The sequence below is a fragment of the Daphnia pulicaria genome, chromosome 6 (assembly GCF_021234035.1).
Source record: "Daphnia pulicaria isolate SC F1-1A chromosome 6, SC_F0-13Bv2, whole genome shotgun sequence".
NCBI classification, from domain to species: Eukaryota; Metazoa; Arthropoda; class Branchiopoda; order Diplostraca; family Daphniidae; genus Daphnia; species Daphnia pulicaria.
Window position 1 is genome coordinate 15371501 of NC_060918.1, and position 13738 is coordinate 15385238.

Here is a 13738-nt window from a genome sequence, read left to right on the forward strand (position 1 = left end):
TAGAGCATTGGTGGGAGGTTATTTTCAAACCTAGCCTCAGGCGATTATCAATGAACTATTGAAAAAAGAGAATCTGTGATCAGAGAGTCAAAAGGAAATTACTCCAACATCAACTAAAAGAAACCGTGAACAATGTAAATTTCAATCATGCGCGTTATATGGAGTTGAAACGTGAGTTTCTAGCCTGGGAGCGAGAAGCATTGAGGGGATTTGCAATACGTTCACGCGTTCAAAGTATAGCCGAAGAAGAGCCATCTACCTTTCATATGAACAAGTCAACGAGCAATTTCCAGAAGTCTCTGATCACTCAGCTCAAAACTAATGATAACTGTAAAATTACCCAACCTGTGCAGATTAACCAAGAAATAATTGAACACTTTAGTAGAATTTTTCAGAACCAGCCCTCCCCCAATACCCAATTAGCTGGAAAATTTCTAGAAGGGATTAGAGGTGCACTTACCCGTACAAAACCCACTAAAAACGATTCGGGTGTATCAGTGGTAGCTCAGTCGTTAAACGCTCAAGCGTTGAATCGAGGAGTACTAGGTTCGATCCCGGAGAGTGACAACTTTCTTGTAGATCCGTTCACAGTAGATGAAGTTAACAACGCCTTTAAGGCAACTAAAAAGAACAAGGCCCCGGGTACAGATGGCATTCCTTTTGAGTTTTATATAAAATTTTCGGATGTTATCGGTGTTCATTTTCTGGAAATGATGAATTGCGTCCTCGACAAAAGAAAACTCCTGCCGTCGCAGGGAAGGGCAGCTATAAGATTAGTCCCAAAAATCCCAACACCGAGTAAAATCACCGATTACCGACCAATCTCTTTGTTAAATACCGATTACAAGTTAATCGCGTCAGTATTGGCTTTTCGTCTGAGAAAATCTCTTCAAAACTCTCTAGACTCACATCAAAAAGGTGGTGTACCCGGCCGCTATATCTTTGACAGCTTGTGTTTAATTCGAGATGTCATTGATAATACAGGTCGTAAATCAAAAGAGGTATCGTCTCTCAAACCGGCCGCCATTATCGCGTATCGATTTAGAGAAAGCATATGACCTTGTCAATCGAGACGTTCTGTGGGAAGTGATGACAGCCATGGGCTATCCCCCCCCCCCTGTTTGTTGATTGGTTGAAAACGCTGTACAGTATAACTGAACTATGCCCATTGAACGGTAATGACATAGTCGGTACTGTGGACAATGCACAATCCGTGCGACAGGGGTGCCCTCTGTCAGTCCATCTGTTTGCCCTCTATATAGAACCGCTTTTAGTTTGCTTGTCTAGGGGTATTGACGGAATTGAACACTACGGAAAACGCATCAAAGTTCGTGCATATGTAGATGATCTAGTAGTTTTTGTCTCATCAATGAAAGATGTACGTCGTGCATGCGAGATTATTCTAGAATTTTGTGCCTGGACAAATGCACGTATTAACAAGGGGAAGACAAAATTACTTGGTCTATGCACTTGGACCTAAAATCAATATCTATAGGCCGTAGTAGCGCAGACGGTAGCGGCGTCGGCTGGGATTCCTGAGGTTAGGAGTTCGATCCCACGTAGAAGCATTTTCAATCAATCTCATCCTTGACGTACTTGGCCACTTGATTGGATAACTCAAGTAGACAATTTGAAAATTCTTGGAATTACTTTTTCTTCTGAAATAAAAACAAAAGTAAGAGACAATTGGCAAAGACAGTTCAACATCATACAAAATATTCTTATCACAAACACACACCGTCATTTCACTTTTTATGGTCGCGTCCTATTAATCAAACATCATGTCTTATCACAACTTGTTCATATAGCTCATGTACTCCCTTGCAACAAAACCCAAGCCCTTCTCCTCCAACAAAAATGCAACAAATTTCTTTGGGCACAACGAAGAGAGCACCCACCCCTAAATGTTTTGATCCGCCCCCGACTCCAAGGTGGACTTGGAGTCACCTTACTTTTTCAATTCTTCCAATCCCTTTTCACCCGTCAAATCTTTAAATCTTTAATCCATCCCGAGGCTATTGAGAGAGCTGCAGCCGTTTATTGGTTGGGTCCACACCTCAAGAATCTCCTTCAACAAATCATCCAGCCCAGATTTAATGCAACCCATTCATCACATCCATACTTCACCACCGCACTTTCAACCATCACCGATCTACTTAAAGCTGGCATCTTCACATCGTCATCCGTATCCAATCACCGCGCCACCTACAATCACCTGATCGCTAACCTTGGGCAACCAGGGAGAACCGAGGTTGCGAAACCGGACCTTGACTGGGCTTCCATCTGGCGTTGGGTGGCCAAAATGAAAGGAAGAAACGCTGAACTGGTCTGGGATTTCAACCATAATCATCTCCCTACCAAAATGCGCCTCACAAGCCTCAGACTGTCTAGAAATGACCAATGTCCTCTATGCAATAGCGGCCAAGAAACTGACGACCATCTTATGTTACTCTCTTCTGAGAAAGTCCACATCAGTTTATGGCTTCGAATTCAACTAACGAAACTTTGATGTCAAAAACCACTCAAATCAACAATAAATGGAGACATTGGAAATATCCCCAGATGTCACCTTCTAATCCATAAATATTCCCTCTAAAAATTCTCAACAGATTTCTTTATACAACATTGTTCTCTCATTACAATTATTATTTCTTTGACCCCCCCCCAGATGTCGTATTGTTAAATTTCACAATTTTTACCAAAATCATTTGTCCTCTTTCATTTCCGTCTCGAAATGTTTTTTTCTTTGTAATGTTTCTCCTTAGCCACAGCAAGTCACTTATGTCACAAATCTCGTAAATGCCCCAAGTATCTGTAAAGCAATTTAAATTTTAATTGTGACAATAAATCGTTTAAATATTTAAAAAAAAACGGAAGGCTGGTGGTTCGATCCCACCCAGGGGCGCATGGTGATTGAAATCTCTTGCTCTATTTTAAACTCTTCTTCTCATGACTTTATACCCGACTAAAGCTTTGAATCTACTGAACATTTGCAGCGTAGGGTGCACACGCATCATGTTCATTCTCTCTGTGGAGCTACTGTTCTAGGTTCAGGTGTAATCTATCATAGATTCCCCTCTGCTGGTGTTTATGGACTTCTTCCCTATCCAGCACAAGTCATTTTCCACATTCCTAAAACAAAAGGGCATTGTCGATTGGCTAAAGAAGAAAGTCTCTTAAGGGTTATAGCACCTGCACAACAAAAGCAGTCGCCATTGATCTTCCCCTGTCTGTTGACTTCTTCCGGATACAGCATTGCGAATATTTTCAGATTGTCAGATTGTAGATTTCATTCACAAAGAATATGGCCTTTGCATAAATTCCAAATATGCATCTGATTGATAGTCTTTCTAAAAAATACTTCCCTGTTTCCACCCAGGATCGAACTGAGGACCTTCAGCGTGTTAGGCCGACGTGTTATCCACTACCCTATGGAATCTTCATCCGAACATTGATTTTTTCTGAAATGACTACAAAATACTAACAATGGTATTTCAACATCAAAATTTAATCTAAAATATTTGCAAATATGTAACGGGGGGCTCGAACCCCCGACCCTGAGATTAAGAGTCTCATGCTCTACCGACTGAGCTAGCCAGGCTTGAATTTTTTCTTTATTCCAATGTCATCAACCAAGTTTTATTGAAGACATTTTGTCCTGTCCGCTAGCCGTGAACGAACTTTTATGATGACTGTTTGGTTGTTTGTGGGTAGTTCACAAACACGTGGGTAGTTCACACGCCGCTGAGCCAATTGTCGAAATCACTTCCTCGTTCCATTCAACAATTGGCTCAGCGGCTTCCTTTGATTTAGAAGATTTTGTGGCTTTTTCTATATTTTTATAAGTGAAAAAGCTTACAATAACTTGTAGTTTCATGACTGCACTTTTGATGGTGTCAGCTACACTTGGACTTAGCGTCATGTCTGTACCATCGCTGTGATGACGCAATCTTTGATGAGGCAACAACCAGATTTTCATCAACACCAGATGTCTATAGCATCTCCGTGATGACGCAATCTTCAAGCAAGGTAGGGAATCGACTGACTGGGCAGATTTCCCACTATAAAGTTTATTATGGGCACATGATCAACCTGCTTTTAAGCTACAGAAAAGCGGCTAGAAAAAGAGTCCGACTTTATGCTAGACCAAAGTTCCCCGGATTTGACCGGGGCTCAAGTTACTCGTATTTTTACCTAAAGAATAACATTTTTGTAAAGTATTGAAGATTTGTGAAGTATTGGCCAAATTGGTTGTAAAAGGAGGCAAAAATCTTCCATTATCTAAAGGCGACCCGAAATCGGACGACAAATGGTCGACGACACATGCGGTATGAAATCTAAATATGCTACTTTTTCTGTTGAAGTGTGTAAAAGATTGCATGCCACTTGTCCATTTTTGAATTTGTATTGGCCCGTTTCCCAGAGGCTGAACGGAAGAAGAAGTTCTTTATAACACCCTTACCCACTAATTACGAGACATAAAGTGGAAAGCTATCGCATTGGAGAAAACAGCAGTTGATGAAAACAACAGTAGATGATTAAAATATTCTATATGCTTTTTTCCTATTCGTAACCATTTCATAATCAAACGAATATAAACATAATTAAACATTATCAAGAAATCCAAATGCAATATGTCTGTAAATCGAAAATCATTTTGAATATATTTATTGCAAATCACCAATTAAATGAATAAATGACACGCTGCGAAGTTTACTTGTATGATGTATGAGTGATTGATGAATATTGATGCAGTACACAAAACTATGAATGGGAACTTGACACTTGATAAATCTAATGGAATAATGAGAGGGTGATAATACAATGAGAGTGAACGAAAGTGAACGAACAAAAGGGGGGTTAAAACACTTGACATTTGACACTTGTTTCGCACAGAGTGGTTATCGAGTTGTTGTTTCTGAGACAGATGTTGGTTTTAATATGATTTTGCTCTGAATGGAAAATAATTAGGTCGACGGATCGTCGCTAGTAGCGCCACTCGACTCGGCTCCACTTCTCCCGCTCAGAGGTCCAGTGTCTTTCTAAGGCGCACCTTCCGGCCGGCTCTCGTAACGACGGGATTTTCTACACTCCCCCTTTCTGGACGTCTTGAGGGACGTCTTGCAATAATTCCGGTTGATTTTCTTCCGGTTGTGGGGGCTCAATAATGTTCTCGTGTTGTGGGATCGCGTCGGCAGATGACGCCGACGGATGAATCTCCTCTGCTTCGGCAAATGACACGGACGGATGAATCTCCTCCTCTTCGGCGTCATTCTGAACAATCGGTGGAAGCTCCTTCTCCCATGGATTGTTTTCGTTGATTTCCAGCGCACAAAGCCGTTGCACAGGTCGGCGCAATTGGCCGGAAGCAGTTCGAAGAAGAACTTGTCGGACGACACCGTCAGATGACGGAATGGTCTCCTTGATGACTCCAATGTCCCATTGCTGACGCTTCTTATTGTTTTCTTGAATCAGGACAACTTCTCCTATGCGAATAGGTTCAACTCGATGCTGGTGCTTAAAGTGAAGAGCTCGTTCTTGCAGACATTCCGTGTGCCATCTTTTCTTGAAATCAGCTGTGAGCTTCCCATAGTATTCAACTCGCTCAACCAACTCTCTTCGAGTTGCATTAGTTTCCGTGGCGGATTGAGGGATGGGAGGTAGAGTCGTCAATCGCCGTCCAGCAAAAAAATGACTGGGACACAATGACTGCGCTTCTTCATGGTCGTTGTAGACATAAGTGAGAGGGCGCGAATTCACTACAGCTTCGATTTTACAAAGTGTAGTTCGGAGCTCCTCTTCGGTTAAATGGGCCGTTCCGGTTCTTGATTAGGGCTTGTTTTGTAGTTTTCACCATTCGCTCCCAGAAGCCACCCCACCAGGGCGCGCCTTCTGGGATAAATTTCCACGTGATTCCGCGGTTGGCAAGATCGATCAAGATTTCTGGTTCGGCTCCTTTCCAAATTTCGGCCAAATCCTTGTTGGCTCGGTGAAATGTCTTCGCATTGTCTGAATAGACTATTTGACAAATCCCAAATCTGGATACGAAACGGTCGAACGCCATCAGGAAACCGACGGCTGTCAGCGTTTGAACCAACTCCAAATGAAGAGCGCGGGTCACTGCGCATGTGAAGAGACAAATCCAAGATTTTGCGTTAGATCTACGTAAGTAAACTGGCACAGCTAAATCGACGCCGGTGACGTCGAACGGTTGCGACATCGTGCATCGATCGACTTGCAAAGGTCCAGTCGGCTGGTCATACGGCTTTCTGTTGACTCGATTGCATGTCAAACATCTTGCCAAAATCTTCTTCGCCACTTGCCTGCCCTTTAGAATCCAGCTCGTTTGGCGTAGTTCTGTCAACGTATCTCGAACACCAGCATGCAAAAGACGCCGATGCACATCACGAACAAGCAGGGTGATGAAATGCGGCTCCCTCTTTTCATTCGGGAGTCGATTCGGTAGAATAGGAACCTCAGGCTGTTCCGGAAGCGATCTAGAAAGCTTAGTTCGATACTTCAATGTAATGAGTCCATTTTTATTAAGATAAGGATGAAAATTCGATAGCTTTGAGTCACGATGAACGAATTTGTTCTTGCCGAGCCGCTTAAATTCCGCAACAAACGCTTGTTGCTGCAGATGCCTCATCCAGTAGAACCTGGCTCATTGCATTTCTTCTGATGTAATCAATCCTTGTCGAAGAGCGTTTTGTCGGTCTAGTCGATCGGCAATCACATTACCATAAGCTCTAAGGATATATCCAGTGTACCTTAAGAGAGTTGTCAACGTTCCGTATCTGGTTTCGTCGAACAAAGCTGCAGGCACGGCAACATTAGTTAAAACGATCGTTGACTTCTTCTTCTCCTTGTTGATTTCGTCGCAGTTTGAATCGGGATCTTCCTTTACAGATGGCCACTCCGAACTTGATTTTGACAACCAAGACGGCCCAGTCCACCAAACATTCCTTGGGTCGGCTAAGATTGACGGTTGGACTCCTCTTGAACATAAATCTGCTGGATTATTATCACTGCCGGGCACAAAACACTATTCTGCTGGATTCGATCGCTCTTGTATGAGCCGCACTCGATTCGAGACGTACTGCTGCCATCTACTTGGATCGCCTTTAATCCAGGCGAGAGAAGCTTGCGAGTCCGTCCAGTAGAATGTTTCGATTTGTTCAATTTCCAATGCGACTTTGATGGCAGAGGCCACCTTCACTGCAACATGACCTCCTAAAAGCTCCAATCTCGGCAAAGTAATTTGTTTTACTGGTGCAACGCGTACCTTGCTGAGTACGATGGAAATGATAACGTTTCCATCTTCGTCTTCACTTCGCAGATATCCAACCGCTCCATAAGCCTTGGTGCTGGAGTCGCAGAACAAATGTAGCTGTTGATTGGCGATCTTGTTGGGCAATCCGTGATGATACCATCTTGGAATCTTGATTGTTGACAGCAAATTGAGTTGATCGACCCAACTCCAGAACTCCTTTTTCACTGGATCGGTCACCTCTTCTTCCCAGCTTAGCTTCAACTTCCATAAATTCTGCATCAGAATGCGGATTGTGATTATCACGGGGGATATTAATCCAAGAATATCATAGACTCTGGCAGCAATTGATAAGATGGTTCTTAGGCATGATAGATGACAAACAGTAGCGAAATATTCAATTAAAGTTGCTGTTGAGAAGGTAAGACAGTCGCTTGCCCGATGCCAGCCTGTTCCGAGAACCTTCATCTGGTCGTTGTTGAATTCCATGGTCTCTTCTACTCGTTCGTCTTGATTCAGTTTAGCCAAACTCTCTTGTAGTTCAGCATCATTGGTTCGCCAGCGACGGAGGGGCATTCCGGCCTTCGCGGCTATCTCGGTGGCTTCTTCTGCGATTTTCAGACCCATGACGCAATTTTCGGTGCCAATTATGACGTCATCTACGAGGCAGTTCCACTTGAGCATTCTCACAACTTCCGGGTGTTCACTATCCTGTAAGGATAGATGATGTTGGATGACTGCAGCAAGATGGAACGGGCTGCTTGTCACTCCAAACACGGCTCGTTTCCAGTGAAAAATATTAAATTTTAATAAATTTGCTGTAGGATCCTCCACCCAAATAAATCGCAAGACATCGCGATCGCCTTCATCCACTTCAATTTGTAAGAATGCCTTCTCAATATCGGCAACGAGTGCCACTCGCCGACTGCGGAATCTGATGACAATATCCTGCATGGGTGGGACTAGATTTGGCCCCGAATTTAGTTGATCGTTTAGAAATGGGCTCCCGAAGGAAGCGTTGAACACTTGACGAATCTTTGTGCTGACCTTATCCATCCAAATAACAGCGTGATGAGGGACGTAATGGAGAATTCTATTCCAACTTTTCGGGTCTTCTTCACGAACTTCTTCGATGAATCCTCTTTTGAGATGATCCAAAATGAGCTCGTGATAGCTTTTTAGAGTTTCCGAAGATCGTTTCAGTCGTTGGATGAGACTCTGCGCTTGCTGTATAGCCGGACCTACATTTGAAGGCAGCTCCTCTTGATGCTCTTTCCATGGTAATTTGACACAGTAGCGATCTCCTCGTTTGGTGACTGTCGATTTGAAGTGCATCTTGACCGGATCTGCTTCCAGCTGAGCCTGCGCGTCGTCTTCTTGTTCATGAACGCCATCCAAATCAAATAGACGACTAAGCATTGTTTCTGGTCTCTCACTTTCTTCTTCTTGTGCTCGGATGAGAAGAGCGATCGTTTGGTCTTGTTGCTCATCGGAGGTGCACACAGCTCCATGTACAAACCAACCGAATATAGATTCAACGGCCATCAGATCTTGTGTGAGTCGAATTTGCGCACCGGTTATTACTCTATAATAGTGCTCTTCCAATGAGCAGATAAATTTCTCCTTTCCATGTGGCTCCCCCTTGGATTGGGAAGGATCTTCTGCCAGATTCAGATGTCTGGCCTTCATGCTCTCTGTCCAGGGCCCATTCGGAACGAAGGGGATGGGATCACATATGCGATTTGTTTCAAGACAGCTAAGAATGATGTACGGCTGGCCTCCAATCTCGCTTCTCAATCCAACATTCACGAGCGGTAGATTTCTAGTAGACGATCGACCTACAAATCCACTAATTTTCAGCCGTTCTTGGTCGATTTTGCTAAGTCCGAGCGCCGTGCTGGCCTTAGATGTGATGTATGAACGGTGACTTCCAGCATCCAGCAAGCACCGAAAATTTTCTGATCCTTTAGGTCCTGTCAGAGCTAACGTGATTGTTTTCAAAAAAATGTCTTTGGCCGCACTGCTGGAATGAGCGCTTGTAGTCTCGCCTACTTTCTTCGCCGATTTTGCGTGTGGGACATCGCAGATGAATACATGATGAGATCCACTGCAATTTGCGCATGATCGCTTTGAATCACATTCCGAGTGTCGATGACCTTTTTTCGTGCAGATAAAACACCTGCCCTTTTTCTTCATGGCTTCCTTCCTTTCCTTTACCCCAAGATGGCATTTGTAACTCCGATGGGTTGTGGCGAAACAGAACATGCAAGGTGGAGCAGTGCTGTTGGATCCAGTGTCTGCTCTTGATTCCGTTTGTCGCTGGCTTCCAGTAGTGGGAGCGGATGTGGTTGGCCGGTCTTGATTGTGTCGTTGGTGCTCTGCCCTACTAGCACAGAGATATCCATAGGATATACCATGGATGTCAGAGCCGATCCAGTTGGATGTCCCAGTTGGACGTCCTATGGATGTTTAAAGGATATACTAATGTCCTCTCCTGTGGACGTCCAACTTGGGATATCCATGGACGTCCCAAAAACGGACGTCTTTGGTATCAGTTAAAAATTTGGGAAAAATTAAAAATCTAACTTTTTCGGGGATCGAACCCGGGACTTCTGAATGACATGCCAGTGTTGTGCATCCATGCTATACTTGTTCTTGTTGAATTGAAACAAAGTGGATATTGGAGCTCGCCTACTAGCACACAATGTCCCTAGGACGTTCTATGGATATACTGTGAACGAAAACCGTCCGTCCGTTTAGCGTCAGCTACGGATATCCTATGGATGGAATGTTTGGATCAAGAAAACATTGTCCATACTGGGATGTTCTATGGATGCCCATCGGTACCAATCTGGGATGTGAAATTAATCGTTCGTTTCAGATCCTTATTCTGATATCCATACGATGTCCAATACTCATCACGAATGTACGGCTGACTTCACATCCGAGATTGGTACCAGATGGACATTCATAGGACATCCCAGTATGACCATCCGCGACCAACCGTTATCTGGATCAAAATATACCATCCATAGGATATCCGTAGCTAACGCTAAACGGACAAACGGAAAATGGACCGTCGGATATCCAATGGACGTCCTATGGACAATGTGTGCTAGTAGGGTGGTCTAGTTGTTGTCTGTTGAGCCGGCTCAACACTATTCGTCAACTTTTTACATCTATCCCGAGCGGCAAATTCGTCACGGATGGACGTTAACATGGCCTCGAGATCGGTGGCACTTCTTTTCTTCTCTCGGTTCCAGATGAGAATCAATTCGTCGGGCAGCTTGTGGAGCATTATCGTGACGATTAATCCTCCGAATGCCTTGATATTTTCGCTGAGTGTTTCGAGAGAACGAACATGAGTGTTCACCTCGGTGTATAATCGTTCCAATGAGGCGGTGTCCGTTGCTTGCTTGGTATTTTGCAAATTGTACAGACGACTCATATGAGCTTGCACTGCAATATCCTTGTTACCAAACAATTCTTTTAAAGTTTTGACGGCCTTCGGGTAAGAGTCGTCGGTCACTTCGAAACCTTCCACAGCACGCAGCGCCTTTCCAGTAAGATATTCGCGCAGGTAGGAATACTTCTGCACGTCCGAAAGATCAGAATTCTGATCAAAGTTGATTTTGAAGATGTCCCAAAAACTTCTCCATTTAAAAACGTCTCCATCAAATTGCTTTATCTTCAGGTCCGGTAGCTTGACCCTTTTTGTTGTAGTCGGAATGCTCCTTGACGCCGCTGCTGCTCTACTCGTTGACTCAAGCTTTTCCGTGAGCTCCGTTTCGACTCGAATCCAGGCGTCCCGCATTTCTTCGCGTTCATCCATCTCTTTGTCGAGAATCGACAGGCTTGCAGCATCTCCGTTTGTGTCGGCCACCAGTTTCTGAATTTCTGTGTAGGCCTTTTCCATCGTCTCCCATTTTTGCTTGATATGTGCGTGTAGAGTCTTGAGTCGCACTTCCGATGTGTCTTCATCTGCTAACGCAGTGTCGATTTCTCGAATCTTCGTGACAAAATGCCGCTTGTCTTGAGCCTTTTATCTTGGAAGAGTGTCCATGTCCCTTGAAGTTGATTGCGTTTGAGCACAATTGAAATTGGACCAGGCTTGCGCGAAACCCGTATCTTCGGTTGGACCAGGCCTTTCACCGGACCAGAATTGATCAAACGGACCAGGAATTACTCCGGACCAGAAATGTTCAATAGGACCAGGCTCGAAACCGGACCGGCGTTGAAATCGGACCAAATAAGTATCGGACCGTCGTTGAAAATTTTTATCTGAAAATAGCTTGAAGAAGAATTAATACAAAATATGTTTGTTGAAAATGCTTTACTCTTCGTCAAATTCTTGTCCCAGAATTTTCAAAACTTCTTCTTCAGTTTGCTCTTGAATTGGCTCTGGAATTGGCTCTGGGTCGGCCTCTTTCTCTTTAATGATCTCAATCTTCTCAATTTTTTCTTCTTCGGGATTGAAAGCCTTCGGTAAAATTACAACTTGGCGTTGATCTTCAGCTTGTAAGGGAGCAACTTCCAGAATTAAAACTCTTCGCCTCGGCTCTTGATTTTCTTGTGGCGACCGGCGAGAATTGCTGACTCGGCCTCCAGTGGCCCGTCGCAAACGCGACTCGGGACTGTTTCGCTTGCGAGGCAGTTTCAAGCAGTTCAATTGCACACAAGTGTTCAACACAAATGAATGGGACCGGGAAAAAAATTAGAAAGAGATAATGAGTAGGGGAATCGACAGCCCAGTGACCAATGTTACAAAAGAAAATTATTTTGGAAAACTCAAATCAAATTGTTCGCTTCTAATCTGTGATAAACTCAATACTAAATTAAATTCAAGTGATACTATCAAAATTCAATCAAAGATGGAATGGATTCCGTTGGATAAAGTTTCAACCAGCGTGACTTAAATATTTAATGGCGTCTAGAGTGGTTTTAAATTAATCAAAGGAAAAATGAAAAATTATCTCCGGTTCGAATGACCATATTGCAAATCACCAATTAAATGAATAAATGACACAATGGGAAGTTTACTTGTATGATGTATGAGTGATTGATGAATATTGATGCAGTACACAAAACATCTAACTGTCACCGAAAAATCGTACCGAAAAATCAATATAAAGGAATCCTTCAAAAGTTTTTTGGAAATCCTTTGAAAAAACAATAAATTATCTATCGAATGTCAATTAAAAAAAAATAATCGTAATCCAAATTTAAAAAACAAATATGGTTTATAAATTGACTGAAAGTCTATGAGAAGTCGGGGCAAAATCACAAAAATTATGAAATATAATTGAAAAGTAAATCATTGGAAAAACAAGGTCTGATTCGGTTCTGTTACTCAGGAATTGAGGATTGTCTGGATTTGTATATTTTACATATTTTGGTAAAAGGATGTTTTACAGACTATAGGAACCGATCTTTTTTCATCTCTGTAAAACAGATTTTTTATTTTAAATTATATTACAAACCTGTTCCAGATCTTTTATGATCCTGTTAAATTGAACCCTGGTTTGATTCTGTATCTCAGCTTTGTCACAAGGATATTCACGCTGTAAAAATATATGCTGTTTTGTCTCTGTATCCTCACATTGGCACAGTTTTTTTGTTTTCATCTGGTAAAATTGAATGCTGGTTTGGCTCAATTCCAAGTCTAGAACATGTTTCTTTTTACTCTTTTTCCCACGATGATGTAACTTTAATTTTTTCCAGATAAAAAAGTTCTGAAGCAGGTCTGGGACAAGTTTGTGATACGGCCGAAATCTCTTTCTCAAAGGAAATAAGTTTGCAGGATGCCTGCTCTTCAGGAAATCAGGAAAACGTCGTGGATTTCGAATCTCATCCTTAACATTTTTTATGCTACGATTTTGACAACCAAAAATTTTCCCAATGGAGTTTTACATCTGAAGAGGTTGGTCAAGAAATCATTTATCTTCAGTCATGGATAAGCTCAAGTGGAAAGTGTATTTTCAATTAACGAAACCCTTCTCTCACCAAAAAAGAGTCCCTTGTATGAGCCACGAATTAGGAATTTGTCTTTTTTAGTCTAGCTTGCATTGCAGCTGGCGTCTGTGTTGCCCAGTTTAGTTTTTTCTGACATCCAAAAAGGGACGCAACGCAAGTTTAGTTTGAACTTATTCGATTTTTTTTTGAGCAATTCTTGTCATTAAAGGCAACTTACATTTTTATCAATATGAAGTTGTATTGCCATTTTATTTGTGAATTGTTTCTTTATGGAAAAGGATTCAACCTATTGCATGAGATGTTTGGCTCCATTAGCAGAATTTTTCTGTATTGATTTCGGGAATAAGTTGCACGTTGAGCACATTGAGAGTGCGATGAATTTCGTTTTGTAACGTTAGTCGATATCCTCAACTCATTCAGTGTATGTCTCAATCTATTATTTTAAAATGGCTGAGTTATGCGATCATTGAAAGACTTGCTATCGAGCTTCAGCTG

The 13738-nt window shown here is 42.6% G+C and overlaps 3 protein-coding genes across 3 annotated transcripts; all 3 read right to left on the reverse strand.

The window, feature by feature from the left end:
* Window positions 1-5085: 5085 nt before the first annotated feature.
* LOC124342106 lies at window positions 5086-6649 on the reverse strand. The gene is made up of 3 exons (XM_046795076.1): window positions 6166-6649; window positions 5910-6120; window positions 5086-5824 (listed from the first exon to the last, which is right to left on the reverse strand). Exons 1-3 carry the CDS (start codon window positions 6647-6649, stop codon window positions 5086-5088), a joined length of 1434 nt encoding a protein of 477 aa, XP_046651032.1.
* A 396-nt stretch (window positions 6650-7045) lies between these two features.
* On the reverse strand, window positions 7046-9466 carry LOC124342107. The gene has a single exon (XM_046795077.1). The coding sequence runs from the start codon at window positions 9464-9466 to the stop codon at window positions 7046-7048; it is 2421 nt and encodes an 806-aa protein (XP_046651033.1).
* Window positions 9467-10385: 919 nt separating this feature from the next.
* LOC124342108 lies at window positions 10386-11186 on the reverse strand. The gene has a single exon (XM_046795078.1). It carries the CDS (start codon window positions 11184-11186, stop codon window positions 10386-10388), a length of 801 nt encoding a protein of 266 aa, XP_046651034.1.
* Window positions 11187-13738: the final 2552 nt, after the last annotated feature.

Excerpts from the sequence above, each read along its gene's own strand:
- LOC124342106 (XM_046795076.1), bottom strand. The coding sequence starts at position 6,649 with ATGAGGCATCTGCAGCAACAAGCGTTTGTTGCGGAATTTAAGCGGCTC. Across the intron at positions 6,121-6,165 it reads AGCTGTGCCAGTTTACTTAC|TGACCCGCGCTCTTCATTTG; the intron begins GTAGATCTAACG and ends TCACATGCGCAG. Across the intron at positions 5,825-5,909 it reads CTTGCCAACCGCGGAATCAC|AACCGGAACGGCCCATTTAA; the intron begins GTGGAAATTTAT and ends GCCCTAATCAAG.
- LOC124342107 (XM_046795077.1), bottom strand. The coding sequence starts at position 9,466 with ATGAAGAAAAAGGGCAGGTGTTTTATCTGCACGAAAAAAGGTCATCGA.
- LOC124342108 (XM_046795078.1), bottom strand. The coding sequence starts at position 11,186 with ATGGAAAAGGCCTACACAGAAATTCAGAAACTGGTGGCCGACACAAAC.